Here is a 19,447-nt window from a genome sequence, read left to right as displayed (position 1 = left end):
TTTATTAGCTTTTTTTATTTGTAGTGTACTGTACCTGGTCCCATAAAAAGCACTCACAACCAGGTCCAAGTGGAGCTTCAGACTTTCCCTAAAGGTATGTGGATTTCTGGATGAAGTCTCCTGCCTGTGCAAGGTGCATTGTTCACTCTGACTTTGCCAGCATGCCTGGGTTGTTTGTGGATTGTGCACGGCCACATGCTCGCCCTGGATGGGCACGTTGTCCATGTGGCTGGGGCTGGAGAGCTCCCCAGCATCTGAGCTCCTGTCACAGAGCTCTGCCAACTGGAGCTGCTGCCTGGTGGAAAACCCTTCCTAACTCTCCTACTGAGCAATGCTTGACAATCTCCAAGCAATAGAAATGGGCTGTCTTTCCAGAAACGGAGGGTAGGTGCTCAATTGTAGATTAGAGTCACGCTTTGCTTTGTTCCTGCTGCTTAATGCAGGCTCTCAGTGAGCTGTCCTTCCTGAGAAGCCCTGTGCACGTAATGAACTTCAAGACCCCCAAGAAGATCCCTGAAGGCATCCACTGCCTCTATCTTGCCTAGAGGGATTCAGCCACAAAGGCTGGAAGATTTGCAGTCTGTTGGGAAAACCTCAAGAGAGTCATGGCTAAGCCTGCCAAACATCAAATGAAATGCCATCAGCCATGTGTGGAAATCTTCCCAGAAAGTAACTCTCCCCAAGAGACACCTTGTAAATGAGCTGCTGCTGAAACGAGGGTGGTACCCAACAGGCTGTGGGGGAAGCAGCAATCTAAATGTAACTAACGCCAGAGAAGCACTGAGGTAATGAATTGAACGTCTGTCCCGAGGTCTCGGGTGGACACAGGATTCCTGGGGCTGATCTGACATGCTGAGCAGGGAGAAGTAGATCCTTCTGCCATTCCCTGGGGCCTTTTCAGCCTGCCTAGAGGAGAGGCCTAGATACTCCTTTTTACCATTCATAATTAGAATATAGCTGCTCATCAACCCACAGAAGTTGGTTTAAAAAAAAAAATATCTTGGGGCTGGGGAGTATCTCAATGGTACAGCTTGAACTTAGTGTGCACAAGCCCCGGCACCAGAAAAAAATATTTTCATGTTGGGGCTCAGAAGATGATATCCCGAAATGTGTACTTCAACCTGAGAGTACGTGGGGAGTGGCTAATGCAGGGGAGGTTTTCTCTAAGTTCCTTTATCTGCCTCCAGAAAATAATCAGTTGTTGTAAATGCCTTCTCTGTATCCCTTCAACCTTGGAGACTGATGCTCAGGACCCGAAGAAAGTCTATCCCTGATGCCACACTCAGACTCGAGAGGAATTTTGTCCCAGGCCATCATCTGTTATTTGGGTCCATTCTTCTCCCCTAAAAACCATTTATTCCCCTTCTAAAATTGTCTACATCCTCCCTTCCATCTCCCCTAAGAAGAGGGAATATAAAGTTCTAAATCTCACTGAGGTATCAGGTGCTCTGTCCTTCCTGAGAAGCCCTGTGCATGTAATGAACTTGAACACCTTCTCTCCCTTTAATCTGTCTACTACTGCCAGTTCATTTCTCTGTTGTGATGTCGAATAGCAGGATATTAGCAGCACAAGCCCCCAGTTTCCTTGGATGACCTGACAGGCTTTGAGTTGTTACATCTTGAATTCCAAGGACTAGATCCTGGGATCTACAATCCCAGCCTTAAATGTCTTGCCTTTTCTACATCTTGCTGAGAGAGATCTTAGGTGAGAGATCTCTTTGCAAAGTACTCGGCTATGTTTCCTTATCATATCTTTGCAAGTGAGGGTGATCAAGATGTTTAGCAACAGAGAATAAATTACCTTGGTTTATGTGGGCGTTCAACCTGTGAGCACAAGTAATTTATGGACATCGTTTGCAATTTGCATATGAGATAGGCTGCTTGTTCTTTACAGGGGAGAAAATGGCTCCTCTGGGTCACGATTAGCCTATCTGGCAATTAGTCACAATTAGTCACAATGCTGGCAGTTAATTGTGCACACAAAGTTGTTTAGACAAAGTAAGACTGAATTTCTTGACTTGAGCAATATATTGAGAGCTGTGGCTTCTTGGCTTCCTCTTTTGATATGGTTTAAAGTTTCTCACTCACTGATCAAAGAAGTTATTTCAATATCTCTGTTGACTTCCAGCTTATTGTTGGGTAGTGTATAGAATTAAACAAACATCAGAAGTTGCAGTGCAACTGAGCAGTTGCAGTGCATCGATTGGCTGATAAACATGATTAAGAGGCATGGCTAACCGGTATAGTACATAAACAGCACTACCCTGGTGACCCGAGGCTTTGGAACACAGGAGAGACCCAAGGGCAGACTCTAGAAGGAAAATCTGAACAGTATAGGTGGACTTGTAATAGTGTGAGTGTGGTCAATATGACACGTGAATGAGAAGGGCACGAGTGACGTCTGACCCTCCAGGGGACTTTTCATCTGAGCGCCAGTTGGGTGATGCGTAGGTTTTCCAGGAGTTAGAAGACCATTCTGGAAGGGCTGGTTCTGGCCAGGTCGTAAGCTGTACAGATTTCTGTGATGTTTAGGATCGGTAGGAGACAGCTCTGGAAGCAGAGTGTCAGCCGTGTTTTAACGGTAAGGAACTCTATTTGTAATTTTGCATCAGCACTTCTCAAAATTGGGGAGAGAAAGACCTAAAAAATGTCAAAGTTATACACTGATGAATTTTTGAAAAGCATGTTTTCTTAGTAATTTCTACATGGTACATAAGGGTACATGTTGCTATTTAAAAATTTAAAAAAAGCTTTGTGTCCATTGGCTTTTCAGCAAGTTGCCATAGTGAGGTGTAGAAATTCATGGCCTTTTGGGAAGATGCTTGTCAGGGGTAAAAAGCACACTCAGGGTGGTTTGGGAACTTTACATTTTTTTAAACCAGTAAATTTTGTTGGTAATTAGGGATAGTTAAGGAAGATTCTAGGCTGCAAATTTCTATTCTATGTGCCTAGAAATGAGTTCTCAGACCTGAAATACAAGGGTGTGTGCCTTTGGAAGTCACAATGCAGAAAGAGCCTCCCTAGCACAGAGCCCAGCTCCACTGCTTTCTTTCTTTTTTTCTTTCAAATTTTGTTTTAAAAATGTTTTATTTGTTCTTTTTAGTTATACATGACAATAGCATGTATTTTGATGCATTATATATACATGGAAGATAACTTTCCATTCTTGTGGTTGATGTAGAGTTATGCTGGTTGTGTATTCATATATAAACTTAGGAAAGTTATGTTTGATTCATTCTACTGTCTTTCCTCTTCCCATCCCCCATCCCTTCCCTTCATTCCCATTTTTCTAATCCAATGAGCTTCTATTCTTCCCTAACCCCCGCCCCCTTATTGTGTGTTAGCATCTGCATATCAGAGAGAACATTTGGCCTTTGGTTTTTTTTGGGATTGGCTTATTTCATTAGCATGATATTGTCCAGTTCCATCCATTGACTGGAAAAATGCCATACTTTTATTTTTCTTTATAGCTGAGTAATATTCCATTGTGTATATATACCACATTTTTTTAATCCATTAATCTGTTAAAAGGCACCTAGGTTGGTTCCATAGCTTAGCTATTGTGAGCTATTTTGAGCTGCTATAAACATTTATATGGCTGCATCATTGTACTATGTTGATTTTAAGTCCTTTGGGTATATACTAAGGAGCAAGATAACTTGATCAATGGTGGTTCCATTTCAAGTTTTCCGAGTAATCTCTGTACTTCTTTCCAGAGTGATTGCATCAATTCACAGTCCCACCAGGAATGTATGAGTGTACCTTTTCCCCTACATCCTTGCCAACCTTTATTGTTACTTGTTGTCGTCATCATCATCATTGTCTTCTTCTTCTTCTTGAAAAAAAGAAAAAGAAGATTTATTGCTTTCCTAGCAAAGGAGAAACACAGGGGACTCCTGTCCCAGAACCTATGATTCTGCCACCAGCACAAAAAGGGGGCTTTTACAGAGGTGATTCAATGGCTACCTCCCATGTGTTGTAATTCACTTGTTAATTTGGGAGACAGTCAAGTCTGAGATCTTCCAGTACCATCCCCCAAATCTGGATTACTTCATTCCTATGTTGGGTATGTACTCAAGGACAGTTAAGTCTACCTAAAATGGAAAATAAAAGTAATCCTGTTTCTCCTGAGATTAGGGAAAGAGAGAGACTGGGGAGGAGCAAGGAGAGAGGAAGAGAAATAAACACGTTCATTTAAAAAATAAATTGTAGTGGTAGAGCAGCAAGGGATATATTCAAAGTGGACTGCTGTTACATTTCCCCACTGTCAATTTCTGCATTCAATTTCTATGGAAAAATGGGTGATGACATCTCCAAGTTGCTTCCTGCAGAAAGAGGGTGAAGTTAGGGGAAGTAAGCCAAAGTCCTTGTTCTCTATCAGGTGGGGCATGGACAGTTAAAGGTATTCAGCATAAACAAATTCAGTATATCAGTGAAAAACAGATTGAGTTTATCAGTGTAGGAAGTTAGGAAGTTTTGTACATCTGTGAGATCAGGCTCAAATTAATTCAGGACACACTTGTGAATGTTGAGTCCTTTGTGATCATTATTATTAGACACTCTCACATAAGGACCCTTTCTTTATAGCCTCCAGCTTTACTTACTTTTGGTAGGGCTGACACAAGTGTACATCTTAAGTTACATTAAAACAACAACAACATTGTTTTCTTTAAATGTCCATGTAGGACTGTGTTCAGGCTAGGCTTCCCTTGCCAGGTACTTAAGACCAAGTTGGTAAAAACTGACCTTATTCCTTCCTATCTACTCTTAAAAGTCAGCTGAGATTCATCAGAGATCAATCTTCAGGATGTTTGTGAAGCCTGTTGGATCCTTTAGCTTTCCTCTACCAGTGGTGCCATCTGCCAAGATGGGTCAGAGTCCTGATGACCATATGTGGCTTCTCTTGGAGGCATCAGGGACATTTCCCTGTCCAATGGCCCTCCTCTGTGTAGAATGTGCACTGGTTGGTTTCCTGTTCTCTAGGGTCCTCTTGATCTCCCTGACCAGCAGACCAGGTGACTTGCCAGAGTTGCAGGGTCCAGAAAGGGGTCCCATCATTCTCTGGGTACTGGCTGACCTTAGAGGGCAAAGCCAAAATGTTGGCTGCTTTTTTCTTGGCCCTTTTACTTCCTTGACTTTGGTCTCCAGTTTTTGGTTTTAAACACCTAACAAGCCAGTTTTACCAGTCTTAAAGAGGGACTTTAAGTTATAACTACACTATTTATAATTTTACAGTTATCCCAGGCAGTTAATCTGGGTCAGTATTAATACTAGAAGTTAGCATTATATACTACTTGTCCTGTAGGTGATAGTGATAGTTTACTATCTCAAATTAACCCAGTTTTTTTTTTAAAGAAGCACTACCTCTACAAAACACTAACAGACAACAGTTATTAAGTTTACAAGGAAAATACAAAATGAAATTAATGGAACAAAAACATATTGGCTTTTATAATCTTGAACCTTTACTTAGTTATATATTAGATTCCCTGTTTGAGATCATAGTAATCTTTACAACAAAAATCAATATTTTGGACATAACTTTAAATGAGCTGAAGTCTAGCCTATTTTGGAGTCATTCTAACAAGGAGTATGGTGGGAAGCAGAGTCTTATCTAAGGTGAGGTGGGACTCTTCATAAATAACAATACAACATTGCATTTGCATCATGAATCAAAGAAAGGCTGAGAGATTTTAACTTTCTTTTTGTGAAAAAAGTGGCAGAATGCTTCCATATTTTATAATGTCACCTTTAAACAGATCAGGCTCTCCTTATTATCTTCCAAAAATGCACTTAAATTTCAATTCCAGTGTGAGGAATAACACAAAATTGTATATATAACTTATTGACAACAGATTACTTTATCCAGCTGTTGAAACATCAAATGACATGCATGAATACCAACCAAATTTGTTTTTTCTATACAAATCTGAGACTTTTTCTATACATAATTTGAGTTTGGAGAACAAGTGCTCTCCTAAGTTTTACATTTAACTAAGTTTAACTTTTAAAGTACAATTTAGAATCCAGGGTATACAGTAACAATAATTACAGGTCTTCATGGGTTAACAAAAATCAAAGGATAGCCTTAAATCTCTTATACATTTAGGAAACGGTGTTAATCATCAGAAATTGACTTAGTCAAAGCAAACAGATACAGATAGGTCTTCAAATGAGAGTGTGGCTCTTCTATGTCAGAAACAATGTATAACAGAGAGCACTTATTGGTTATTTTACTAGAAAAATTACATGTACTTTCATTTTATTAACTTTTATATAACACGTAGACAAGGCTTAGACAGATATAGCTCTCATATGTATACATATACCTAGTCATATATATTTTGGGTGTCAACTATATTGTTAAAACCTAAAATAAGTTGTTTAATCAGTTACAAAATAATCTTTTAAAGACTTTAAAACAGGTACAAGCCCTAATTTCTTTAAGACTTATTTTCCCTAAGTAATAACAACTAATAGATGGAAGAAAATTATCGTGATAGATAAGAGATGATCAATGTTTCAGACCTTGCTTCATATCAGCACTTTAAAGTTCAAATAACTTTGACTGACTGTGCTAATTATAGCCAATTTAATCACAAACTCAAACTTTTTGAGATTTATCTTCCACAAACCTTCTGTGACTTACTTAGACACAACTTGCTTACATTCTTAGTTTTGTCCCCTTTCATCTTGGACTTTAACACAAGAGTATTACTTTACCAGGCAACATATATTCTCATCCAGAAATATTTCTTTTACCTTCTAATTTTCTATACTAAAATATATTTTCACACCTATAACTTTCTTTTATCTTTTCTAGTTTTGGGCCCTTTCTTAAATTCACATTCTGGAATAGTCCTTAGGGATGTTACCTGTGCATTTAATTCACACAACAGTTTCATCTCAGGAGAGGGTCGGACAATCCAGCATACACAAAAACTGTGCCTCAATACTTTTTCTCCCAGGTTGCATCCAAGGGCTTGGAGCACAGGATGCTTTTGAGCCTGACCTATCACAATGCCATCAACTTTAAGTGAGTTCCCACTGTCAGTTGTACCCAGAGGCTTTTTGGGCCCTTTTTCTTATACTAAGTATATTGACATGCAATGGGGGAGGCCCTTTCCATCCTTTTCTTTAGGCTTCCTTGGAGATCCCTTTGCAGAGGCTGCCTACAAAACACAGGTGGACCTTTGTTTCAGTCTTTTGCCTTTCAGGGTGCAGTTGTTTATCCTGTCACTCTCCCCAGGCGTTTAGTTTGATGGGACACTGTTATAGCAAGGATTGCTCTGCCCCGGTGATGAAAATCCCTTGGCCAAATGAGGTGTCCTGTCAGATCTTAAAAGGGGAGACTAACCCTGACCTGAACCCCAATCCTGTCCTGAGGTCATAACTGACAGTGCTGGAACCTACTGCCACAGTTTTGTGGCTAGCATCCTCCACCCCTTCAGGGCAAAAGGAACTGGAAGGCAGGGCAGAGGCCAGTTTCTCTTTGGCCATTTTTCTAGAGCCCAGGCTGTATTTCTGGTATTTTTCCCTCCAGTTCAGTGTTGGTGTCCTTGACCCACCATGAGATGATCTGCCGTTTCTTGGGGCCGGGCTGAGAAACAGTGTTGGGAGTGCCAGCACTGGGTTTAAAAGATCTATATCATTTTAACCCTTTCTTCTGGTGTCTTTCTACCCTTGAACACCAGAGGCAGCGCCTTTTGGCACCTTCAAACTGGTTCCTGTTTACCCCTTATCATGCAACTGCATAATGCCTGTATATACAGACTCCCTTTCACGTACTTCACCCCTGACAGACCAACCTCACTGTCAAGATTGTATCATAATCCAGAAAAATTATTCAAAGTCCAGATTGTGTCACAGTAAACCGTCTTTCTCTTAGACAGGCTTGTACCTATAGGTGGCCCATTCAGCCAAGATCTCTCTGCTCAAGAGACTACTGGTAAGATCAACAAAGCTCAGCCCAGTCTAAAGGGCCAGGAACAGACAAAACAGCAGACAGACAAGAGAGGATCACTGAAACCAGGGCAGACCGATGGGAACCTTTAAAACAGATAGACCTGCACGTACAAATGTGTTCCACTTACTTTACCTTTGACAGACCAACTCCGAATACAAGATTGTATAATAATCCTGAAAGCTATCAAAAAGCCAGATCATTACAGTAAAACATTATCTTAGACAGGTTTATACCTATAGGTGGCCTTTCAACTTATTTTACCTCTGACAGACAACCTCCAGTTGCAAGACAGTACAAAAAAGAAACAGAGAGAAAGACAACCAGAGAGGAGCCCCCAAACCATGACCATGGGAACGTTGAAACTGATCAGCAAAGATCTTTCCCAAGAGACTACCTATAGGATCAATGCAGGACTGGCCATGTATTAAAAGGGGCAGTAACAGATACAAACAAAACAAAAACACAGACGAACAACCAGAGGCAATTCCCAAACCCAAGGCCAACACAAACTGATGAGAACCCAGAAGGGAGTAAATATCCCTAGGTTCTTGAGTCCCACTTAACTGTGACTGATGTAGACCAGTGGCACCACAGATGTCCCCAGAAAGAGGCACCAGATGTTCCCACTAAGACGAACTGGAGGTGTGCATTGAAGGTTTTGGCATGCACACCAGGGGACTTACCAGATGTCTAAGGATGTTGTGACTTGACTGAGTTCAGTTTCCTTTTCCTCAAAGTGGACCATGATAGAGCAACCTATAGTGTTCTGGGAGAGAGGGCGAGAGTTTCCCGAAGCAAAAGGAGGTTCAGCAGCTGCTAGGATGGCCCCTCAGGAATAGCTCCCTTTACTTTTTTACTCACAGGAATAGCTCCTCTGGTTCCACCCGAGGCAAACTCTCCTGTCTCCTAACTCTCTTGCAGCTGGCTCTCAGCAAGTTTGCCAGCCCTGTGAATCCTCAGCATGGAAGTGGGGTTTCTTGGAGAGCCAGGCCTGCCCAAGAAAGCTGGAGTGGAGGCTGCTTTCAGGTCCCATCTGGGTCACCAAATTTCTTGCTGAAAGCTCGGTCCTCATCTGCCATGCCAATCCAATAACAAGGACATGGTTTTGAGAAAAAGGAAAAAGAAGGTTTATTGCTTTGCTCACAGAGGAGAAACACAGGGGACTCCTGTCCCAGAGGCTGGGATTCTACTTGGCATCTTAATAATTGCCATTTTGACTGGAGTGAGATGAAATCTCAGTGTAGTTTTAACTTGCATCTCTCTAATTGCTAGAGATGTTAAACATTTTTTTTCATGTATTTGTTGACTGATTGTATTTCTTCCGTGAAGTGTCTGTTCAGTTCCTTTGCCCACTAAGTGATTGGGTTATTTGGGTTTTTCTTGGTGTTAAGTTTTTTGACTGGAGATTAATGCTCTATCTGAGTTACAGGTGGCAAAGATTTTTCTCTCATTCTGCTCTGCCGCTTTCTGTTATGCAAATGCATAGAGGGGGATTTGGAACTTCCTCAAAGACACTACCAATTAATGTCAGAAGAAAAAGGAAGCTTTGGTAGGGCTTCATGCGTCCTCCTGGGCTTGATCACTGATCTTTTTTTTCCCCCCAACAGCCTAGATGATTCCATCTTACCTGTTGTTTTTCCTCAAAAGAGTAGGACTTTTGTCTCTGTATTTTCTAGGTCCTCCACTATCTGCTCACTAATGAGTGAGGGCTTATTCCTAAACCCCAGATTGTGATGTGTCCTTCCCAGTGCGAAAGACTAACGGTCACCCTGTACTTTTTTGCCAGGAGCGCTTCTATATCCTTTAAGACCAAGTGCACTGTCCCCTCCTCTGAGAAGCCTCCCCTGACTTTCATGAGGAGGCCAGAGCTTTGTTCCCTGTACTCTCAGCACTTTGCTTCTATGTTTGATAGAGTCCTTATCATACCACTGTAAGGACATTAGTTGACACATTTTTTTTTTTCCTTGAGAGATTGTGAGTTCTAGTAGGGCAGGAATGGCATTTGTCTATTTAAAATTAATTGATATTTAATTTTAATTGAGATACAAAACAATGTTTTGATACAGGTATACATTTCAGAATGAGTAAATCAGGCTAATTAGCATATCTATCACTTCACATATTTATCGTTTGTATGTGGTGATTTCCGTTTTTAAGCAGACTTCCCTTAACACAGTACACATTAATATATGCTTGTGGAATCATTGAATGAATTAAACTTTTCATATGTCTGCAGTCTTTTCCTGTGTTTCACTATCAAGTTTAGAACATTATAACCAGTTGTAAAATCTTGGGTCTAATTAGTGAAATAGATTCTTTTTTGGCACAAGTTACCTTTTGAGAGCATTTTTGGAGGTTTCATTTATATTTTTAGGATACTTGTTCTTCCACTCCATTGACATATGATGGTAATAAAATTATTGCAATGTACTATATTATATAAATGCATTGTTCTATCTAGTACACTGATAATGATAATTAATTGAATAGTAACTTTATGACTTGAAATAACCAATGAGAAAGATTCTAAAGCTATTTATCATGGAAACTATGGCAGTATTTGTTTAAACCTTGGCCTAAAACTATTATGTCATGATGCTATATTATAATTAGGTTGCAGTAATATAGTAGTGGACTTTATCCACAAACACCTACCAGTAACAACCAAATATATCTAAACTCTGTGAGCTTAGAAAGGTCAAGCTATATATTCTTTCTCTTGGATAGCAAATCCCCCAAATGATTTTCAATAAAACAGATTGAACTCATCCTGCATATATTCACTCACTTGTTTGCAACGATACAGTTCAGATCTGATGTCTGCCCTCCCCCCCAATTTTTTTTTAATACTTTTCATAGATGAAGACCTCTTAGTACCAAGTGTACAATGGATATGAATTCCAGACTTGTGGATTCTGTTTTTTTTTCCTTCCCTAATATGAAATGGAAATACATAATTTTGTTTGGTTGATTTTGTTGGCTTCAAGAAAAAGGGACAACTTGAAAGATATGTGATTGTCCTTTTGCGTGTTACATTCACCTATTTGCCAAGCAAGTTTTAAAATGGAGAAAGTTATCTCGAAGCTGCAGGAGTATGGGTTGTCAATGCTGAATGTATTTAGCTAGGGCATGCTGTTGCTCCACATCCTCTGTGAACAGTGATTCTCTTGTGGGTAGAGGCCATGGGGGAGAGATGCAGCACTTCCCTGGGGGGACACACTTTTTCCCCCTGCTAAGACACTCTGCAGGAGGGCAGCCCTTATCTCCAGGGGGGTGTATGGTGACAGCCAACCCTTTCTCTTTAATATCTTTTGAAAGCTGAAAGGCTGTCAGTTCAGCTATTCTTTGGCAAAATAGCCAAACTGGTTTCAGCATCCTCTTAATCAGGCCCAGACCTGTCTGGCCTGGTGAACACATTTCACACAAAGCCCGTCAAAACAATATTCTTGGCAATGTGGAAGGTGAATGGCTCTGGGGTTTAGTTAGCTGGGAGGTGAGGGGAGAACAGGTACTTCTTGGTAATAGGCAGGTGGATACTCTTAGCCTGAATGAGTTAATGACCAAAGATGCCCACATCCTAATCATGCCAGATTACATCCTACAGAATGTGCCTCTAAGTACAAAACCCTTCTGTCCCACTTCTCTGTTGGATGCTTCCTTGGGACCAGACACTATTCTCCACAGTGGGCAGGGAAGAGCTCTTCTTGGCCCTCTGGAGTTTGGAGCTGAAATGTTCCATCTTTCAGTGTTTGTATAACTCTAGAAAGGAGAAAAAAATAAAGAGGTCTAGAGTTAGAAAGACCCCAAAATTTATGCCCTTGACCTTCTCTATTAAGTTCTTTCTTCAGATGAGAACCTGGTGGTGCTAATCAATCATGATTATCTCATGAAATGACTTCATTTGGAGCATGATCTCAGGCTGGGCTACACATTAGAGTTCATGGGATGCTTTTGAGAAATATCAGTGCCTGGGCCCCCTCCTGGACAGGTAGGACAGGATTTCTTGTGGGTGGGAGTCTCAGGCATCAGGAGGCTAATGCTTCCAGGTGATTCTCACGAGCAACCAGCTTTGGGTATGAATAAGGGAAGTTTGGGAAGTTTGCCTCTCTACAATATATAATGTGAGTGCTGACATCTTATATTCTTAAAGCATTTGGGAAAAAGTCACTTGAATTACAGGGCCCCTGCTGCCAGAGAGAACCCTTGAAATTCTACAAGAGAGGTGTTTCTGATTCTGGGGTAAAACCACTGTGGAGTTGGGGGAGAGTAAGTGGCCATATGGAGGTCCAGTATGTCTCATTTGAGGTGAAGAAATTTGATGTGCAGAAAATAGACTCCAAATCTGGGATGTTGGGATGGGATGTTGGGGTAGAAGAGGTTGTGGTGACGCGATTACCCAGATTGTAAATTTGGGGTTGGTTTGGCTCATAGATAGTAAAGAGAAAATGTTTTATTTGCTTGGAAAGAATAATGAAGAATGACAGATAAAGGAGTGGGTAACTGAGATTTAGAGACCCTGAAAAATCCAGCAAAAATAGACAGTTCCAAAGCTCAGACTTGGACACGAAGTTGATGGTTCTTTCTCTGTTTAAGTGCTGTCTCTTTGCAACAGAGCGGGAGTATGGCTTTCCTTAAATAAAACACCTGCTGTGAGTAGGATTAACCAGCCTGGAGTCCCCTCCTCTTCTGGAAACCACTTTGCTCAAGGGCTCTTGATTCTGCAAGGAGGAGCAGCACTTCCTCTGCAGCTACAACCCTTCACCTGGAGAAATGAAAGGAAAGTGGGGGAAGAGAAGGTGAGCTGTGAAAAGCAGTTAGGAGAAGGGAGTTTCTAAATTGTGGCTCTCCCAGCCAATTACAGAGCAGGATAGGCTGGGCTGAGAGTCAGATCACAGAGCCTGCAACAGGGAGAAAGATGGAAGCCAGAGGGAGCCTTTTCTCTCTCAGAAGGCAGAGGACTAAGAACAAGGGAACTGTTTCCCTCCGTGTCTGTGATTCAGTCTATTTAAAGGGAACATCAGCTCAGCAAGGTTTGGTCATATTTGCTGTAAACTGGGGGAGAGTTATAATCACAGTCATGGCTGGATTTCATGGAGTTGTTGGTGTTTGGGTCACAACAGCATAGAAGCTGGGAGCACATGGACCAAACTCTGGTTTGCAATCACAGACTCACATGATCTGGAATAATTTGTTCCAGTCTTTTCTCGAGAATGACTTATAAAAATGAATTATGTGGTTCATTGATCCATTGATTCTATACTGTAAGAACAGAAAGGTGTGGTGTCACCTCCTTTCCTTACTCCTTGTAAGGGTCAGGGCCGAGAGTCCTACAGACAAAGAAAGGTTAACAGGAGAAACGCATAGCAGATTTATTTAGTTTATGTTTTATATGACACAGACCCTTCAGAAAAACCCACAGACCCGGGGAATGGCTTTCATGCTTAGCGTCTGATGAAGAATGCACAGTGGGTCAGGCACGTAATCAGACAAAGCTAGCAGGCTGAGTGGGGACCCAGCAGGGCCAGTCTGCTCAGGTGACTCTGCACAGCACTCCTTCCTCCTGGGTAAAGGGCAGGACCCCTCTGGGAAGAGGGTCTTTGAGGGAGAAGGAAGAAGTGGGAGAGTGACCTTTCTAGTTTTTATGGCTTGCTTTGGGGAAGAGGCATTCTGGTGTTTAGGACCCACCTCAGGGAGAGGGATTTGGTTTTCTGTGGCTCACTTTGAGGGAAAAGAGGGGTGAAAGGCAGAAGGGCAGGAGAAGGTCAGAGAGATGCTGCTTGAAGCCTTCCAGTCTGCCTTAATTCAAATGACTTGGCATGTCAAAGGGCCATACTTAAGGGTATCATATTCTGAGCACCAAGATTATTACCAGAGGCTTTTCTGTTCAAAATCAACATAGAAAACACCCTAGTGTTTTCTGGTGTTCTTGGAAATGATGAGACTCCATTGGTCTTTATTTTTTATTTTATTTATTTATTTATTTTACTGCTTAGGAGATAAGAAGGATTAGGATCTATCTATCTATCTATCTACCTACCTACCTACCTACCTACCTACCTATCTATTTTGCAGAGAGGTGAGCTAAACCAATGTGGGCCATTTGGGTAGCATTAAAAAAAGAAATGCCATTGGGCTGGGGATGTGGCTTAAGCGGTAGCGCACTCGCCTGGCATGCGTGTGGCCTGGGTTCGATCCTCAGCACCACATACAAACAAAGATGTTGTGTCCGCCGAAAACTAAAAAATAAATATTAAAATTCTCTCTCTCTCTCTCTAAAAAAAAAAAGAAAAAGAAATGCCATGTATATTTCATCAATAAGCAATCATCTCATTGGATATGCACTTTGAATAATTTTTCCTTTCTGTTTATGGATTTGTCTAGATTCACCCAATCGGGGAAAGTGGAATAAGGGGAAGTTAACTGGTCTAAGCTGACCAAGTCTAGAGTAATACTGCTGGTTTAACTCAGAATATGGATTATCGTTCTCTCTAGTCTACAACCACAAGTCTTTGTATAACCCATGTAAAATACACAGGGCCTCCTTCAAGAGTGCCTGAGATAACCCTGAGTGCAAATTAAATTAAAAAAAAATCATGTAAAATCAAGTTTGAATGAATTCAAAATTCCTAGTTGCCCTTGGATGTCCTGTGTCTTTGAGATGAGGGCTCGATTCCCAGCTCTGCCACTCATTTAGCTGTGTGCTCTTGGGAAAGTTATTGTGTAGAGATAATAAACACAGGTTTTTTTTGGTGACAATTAAAGCAAAGCATAGTAAGCAAATGATGAGTAGCAGAACTATACCTAGCGATGCAACCAGGCCAACAGCACAAAATGTGCCTTTCAAGAGGGCTGGGGCCTGGGGTGGCCCTGTTCAGACACAGAGGAGTTCTTGGCTTTAATGGCCCCATCCTTCATCCACTTCTTCTGGCTGCCAGTGAGATCTGTGCGGTGGGTCTGGGTCAGAGGTCAGACATGCCAAGAAGGTAAGATAAAGGTGGAGGGAGCTGAAACATTAGTAAAAATATCATTATTCAAAAGTGTGTTTCACTAAATTTTGATGTCCAGGGTCAAATCCTTGGCCATGCCATTTTGATCCATATGTTGATTGACTTAGTATTATCTCCAGTCTGTGTGCTCATAATCTTTATGAACATCTTTCTGGTGAGGGTTTTTATCTCCATTCTTGTAAGGTCTCCTGAATAGTTGGGGATTATCAACCTAAAGTGAAGGCTAAATGAAAGATTGAGCATATGTGTAGTTCATGCACAGTTTGTGTATAAAAACATGCAAACTTGGACTTTGATTATGTAGGATTAAAAATTAGGATTTTTAAAATATTAAATTGGTAGATTGGTTTTGAGAAAAAGTCACAGAACTTTTGAAAGCAGAGAGCCCTGGGCTCATCTCTGGGATTCATTATTTTAAAATCTCAAGACTGTAATTTGTATTAACTTTTGGACCAATGAGAAGTAGCTCACATGTCAGAGAAGCTGATGTCCTTTAGCGGTCACCCAGTGATCTTTTGATCTTGGAGTTGAGGCAGCTTCAGCAAGATCAGCTAAATATCAGTTGCAACCTCACAATTAGTGGCTAAGCTAGGACGAGAAACAATGACTCCACTTGACATTGGCTTCTTGTGTGTGTGTGTGTGTGTGGGGGGGTCACTGCCATAGCTGGGAAGCTATGCTCACTCCTTGTTAACAATTATATCAGCCACTCTTCCAGTCCAAGTCATTAGGGGCACACCTTGTCACAAATTAGAGACATGTTTCAACACTGTTCTAGACTTCCCTGGACACTGGATAGATTTCTGACCATCCTCCCTAACCCCTAAGTTTATGTGCTCATGTAGTGCACAATGACTTTAATAGGTCACTTAAAAAAAAGTCATTATACACTTTACCTCCTGCTTTCTTAATCCCCTTCCACCTTCACTCTGCATGTGTCCTAGACATTCTACAGGCCAGCAGGACAAGCCAGCTTTAGACAGCTGGTCACTGGACTGCATGCGGCTGCAGGGTTAAGTTCATAGATTGACAGTGTGTTGATCTCATTACTAAATATTCGTTTGCTATGATTGACATTTTGTGGTAGTGAAAAACAAAAAAAGTCTTCTTGTGCTAGGATACCTTAGTGTCGGGCATGAAAGTTGAGACTGGTAAATGTTGTGGTCTTTCATTTCTATGGCTCCAGGGTTGACTCCGTGTCACATGTCTTTGGGAGGCAGAACAATCTGTTTAAGTAAGAACACATTCAACCAACATGCTTTTGAAAATAGCTTTTGAAAACATTTACTTTGAAAATATGCTGATAATTTTCTTTGTATACATAAAACTGCTTTGGAATTTTTTCCCACTATGACATTTAGGTAAAAATAGAGCAATCAGTGTTCTGTTTTAGGGACAGGTCTGTCTTTTTCTCCATTCCAATCCTTTTTTCTTCCTTTGGGTTCTTATAAAATCGGATCCTGGTGTGACATGTTGCCATGGGAGAATCTTGGTTAAGTGTCCATCTTCTTTGGAAATCTTCATTTGCTTTACATCTCGGGTCTTCTGGCTTTCTGCTTTTTTAAAATTTCTTTTTTAGCTATTTAGCATTTGCCATCTCTTTGTGTGGTTGCTGCTTGACCCCTGTGTTCCCATGCTGTTAAAGACAGTTATTACAATCCTAGAGATCTCTTTGAGGAAAATTTTATTTCCCCCTGTCAGCAAGGCAGAAAACAGTTCAAAACAACAGGGCATCTTCCTGGTTTTAGTGACATTTGAAAATACATTTACATTTTCTACTATTTGACATTTATGAAATGTATACTTTGTGTCACAACCTTAGTAGAAAAATACAAGAAAATTGGTAGATTATTATTATTATTTTTAACCACAAGCCCCATCCTCTTCCTCAACTAAGTTGTCACTCGGGCAGTCCTTCATGTTCAGAGAAATGAGTGTAAAATGAGTGTAAATGGCACAGGTATAGCGATGATCTTTCAATCACTCTGAAGTCCTTGACTTTTCCATAACTCTTTTTTATCCTAATTTTTTCCCCCTAACTCTACATTCCCTTTTAACTATGCCCTTTTCCTTTATAGTCAAGCTTTTGGAAAGAGTTGTCTCTAGTCAGGCATACTTTTCTCAAGTCTAGATCCGTTTGCTTTCTGTCCAACCAGTGAAAATTCTCTATCAAGTTTATCATTACTGTTGCTGCACAGCAAACCATGCCAAAACTTAAGGGAAGTAAGCAGTGACAGCCACCCATCATCTCTCATGACTCTGGGGGTGGGGACAGGGTGGCTCCGTTGCTCTTGGCATTGGCTGGATTGCATCATCTGTAGGCTCAACGAGGTTGGGACAGCCAGGATGGCTCACTCACATGTTGGTGAGTTGGTGCATGCTGGTGAGGAGGGCAGTGGGGGCTGTTGACTGGATTGTCTTGGTTCTCATCCATGTAGTCTCCCCAGGTGACTCGGACTTGTTCAACATGGTATTTGGGGAACATTCCAAGTGCAAAGGCAAAATCTGAAGATGTCCTAAGGACAAGCCAAGGGAGTGGTGCTACCTGGCTTTTTCCTGATTCTCTCAGTCAAAACTGGTCACAAGGCCTGCCAAATTCTAGGGAACAGGAGATAGAGTCTATCTCTTGATAGGTTAATGTTAGGATTGCATTACAAAATAGCTGAGGGATGCCATAGCCATCTTGTGAGCACAGATGCTACAGATATCCTCAGCAACCCAGCCAATCCTATGTAGCATTAGTGCTATTAGCCATGCTCCATCATATTGGCCATGCTCTATGGCTGAGGGGTGCTGCTGTCTCCTGGGCTTTTCTGTCTCTACACACTCACACTTAGCCTCATCTGTTTGCATTTCTTTCCCTCGTGTTCCTTAGGGTTCTTCACTTTTTAGCTTTTTCATCTCCATATCTTTTTTAGAAAATCATATCTGCACTCATGGTTTTAGCTTTTATTTATTTATTTATTTGGCCATCATTTAATCATTAGTAAGCCTATAACCACCTGCTGCTCACAGTTTTGCAGGTGCTGTTCTGTACAATCCTTCAAAGTAAGATTCATATTATAGTCTTTAAACCAGCAAAGGTCCATAACTATGTGTGTCTATGACTACGTAACATTTGTGTTTCAAAGTGAGGGGTGATTTTTGTTCCACAGGGGACACTTGGCAATATCAGGAATATTTTTTTTTGTTCTCACACCTTGATGGTAGAAACCACTGGCATCTCCAAGGTAGAGACCCAGCATGCTGTTGAACAACCAATAGTGCATAGCAAGAATGCTCTGCTCCACACCTTCAATTGAGCTTGATTGAGACTTTGCATTTGTATCTGTGTCTGTGATGAATTTCCCCTTGAACTTCAGATCCACATTTCCAGTGGTCTTTCTGCCTCTTCTGCCTGTGCATCAATATACCTCTGAATCCAACACAGCCAAAACTCAACTAGTGATCATGTTGCTATAACCTGCTCCTCCAGATGTGTTCCCAGAAATTGGGAATGCTGTGAGAACCACCTGACTACCTCTGGGCCTGCGTGCCTCCAATCCACTTTCCACGCTGCTGTCAGGATGGTGGAGTTTTCAGTGCTGCATAGAGAGCTAAATATCAATCTCTCCTGATTTCAAACAGAATCAGTGATTCTCTATAGACTTCCAATAATGTTTTAGCTTTCTAATGTGGCCCACAAAATATTTTATGATTTGACTTCTTTCTTATTTCCCATTATGTTTTCCTAATCCTTTTTCATTTGAGTCAGTGAGGCTACCTCATGGTTTCCAGAATGTACTGTGCTTTCTTGTGCCTCTTTCTTCTGAATGTGCAGAAATGCTCTATCCTAGGAGGGGGTTCAATCTTCCTCCAACTCTGGGCCTGACCCACTTCTCCTGAAAGCTTTCCTGTTCTTCCTACCTCCGATCTCCTCAATCCTGGAGTGGGAGATCATTTTTTTTTGTTCCTTCTATGAGAATCCTTAAATATCTTCTGCATTTGGGGGACCCCAATTCTGATGCCCCACAATGAACATCACGCCACCCTGTGGTTATTTACATTTTCTGCTCATATCCTGCCAATCAGGCAGTGAGCTTTTTTGAATTTACGGGGTAACATTTACCTTTACAGTGCTGGCATGTATTGTATTTGGGGCTTAATAAAATATGTTTATTGATTAAAAGAAGGACTCAAGAGGGGCCACCTTTCTTCTCCCCCGTAGAACCTATTGTCTGGAACTGATAGTATATCCTTATTCTCAGAAATGGATTAGAAGTCAAATGTCCACCAATACATTCATAATGAATATTTTGCAGCTGTTATACAGATTGGAATAGTCTGTATTAAACAAGAAAGAAGTCTGATGCATTCTTAAGGGAGAATACATGAGAAATACATGAGAAAATATTATGGTACAGGATAAAAATTGGTGCATGCATATGTTGGCATATATTTGTTTGAGCAAAGAGTATGGAAAGAAGGACTTGGA

General features: G+C 41.1%; 1 protein-coding gene across 3 annotated transcripts in view; it reads left to right on the top strand.

Annotated features, from left to right (window-relative positions):
• The window catches only part of Dnah5 (dynein axonemal heavy chain 5), a 282,316-nt gene that overhangs the window by 44,159 nt on the left and 218,710 nt on the right, over positions 1 to 19,447 (top strand). Inside the window, exon 1 of one of the 3 annotated variants that reach the window (XM_048814009.1) lies at positions 2,118 to 2,581. The exons of the other annotated variants lie outside the window; for them this stretch is intronic. Coding sequence (XP_048669966.1) covers positions 2,525 to 2,581 — 57 coding nt within the window. The 5' untranslated portion in view covers positions 2,118 to 2,524. Of the gene's footprint in view, positions 1 to 2,117; positions 2,582 to 19,447 lie in introns of those variants that run through there. 3 annotated transcript variants of the gene reach the window in all.

Source organism: Marmota marmota, unplaced genomic scaffold (genome assembly GCF_001458135.2).
Source record: "Marmota marmota marmota unplaced genomic scaffold, marMar, whole genome shotgun sequence".
In the NCBI taxonomy this organism is placed as follows: Eukaryota; Metazoa; Chordata; class Mammalia; order Rodentia; family Sciuridae; genus Marmota; species Marmota marmota.
The sequence above is the reverse complement of the archived record's forward strand: the minus strand, read 5'-3'. Positions and strand labels throughout refer to the sequence as shown.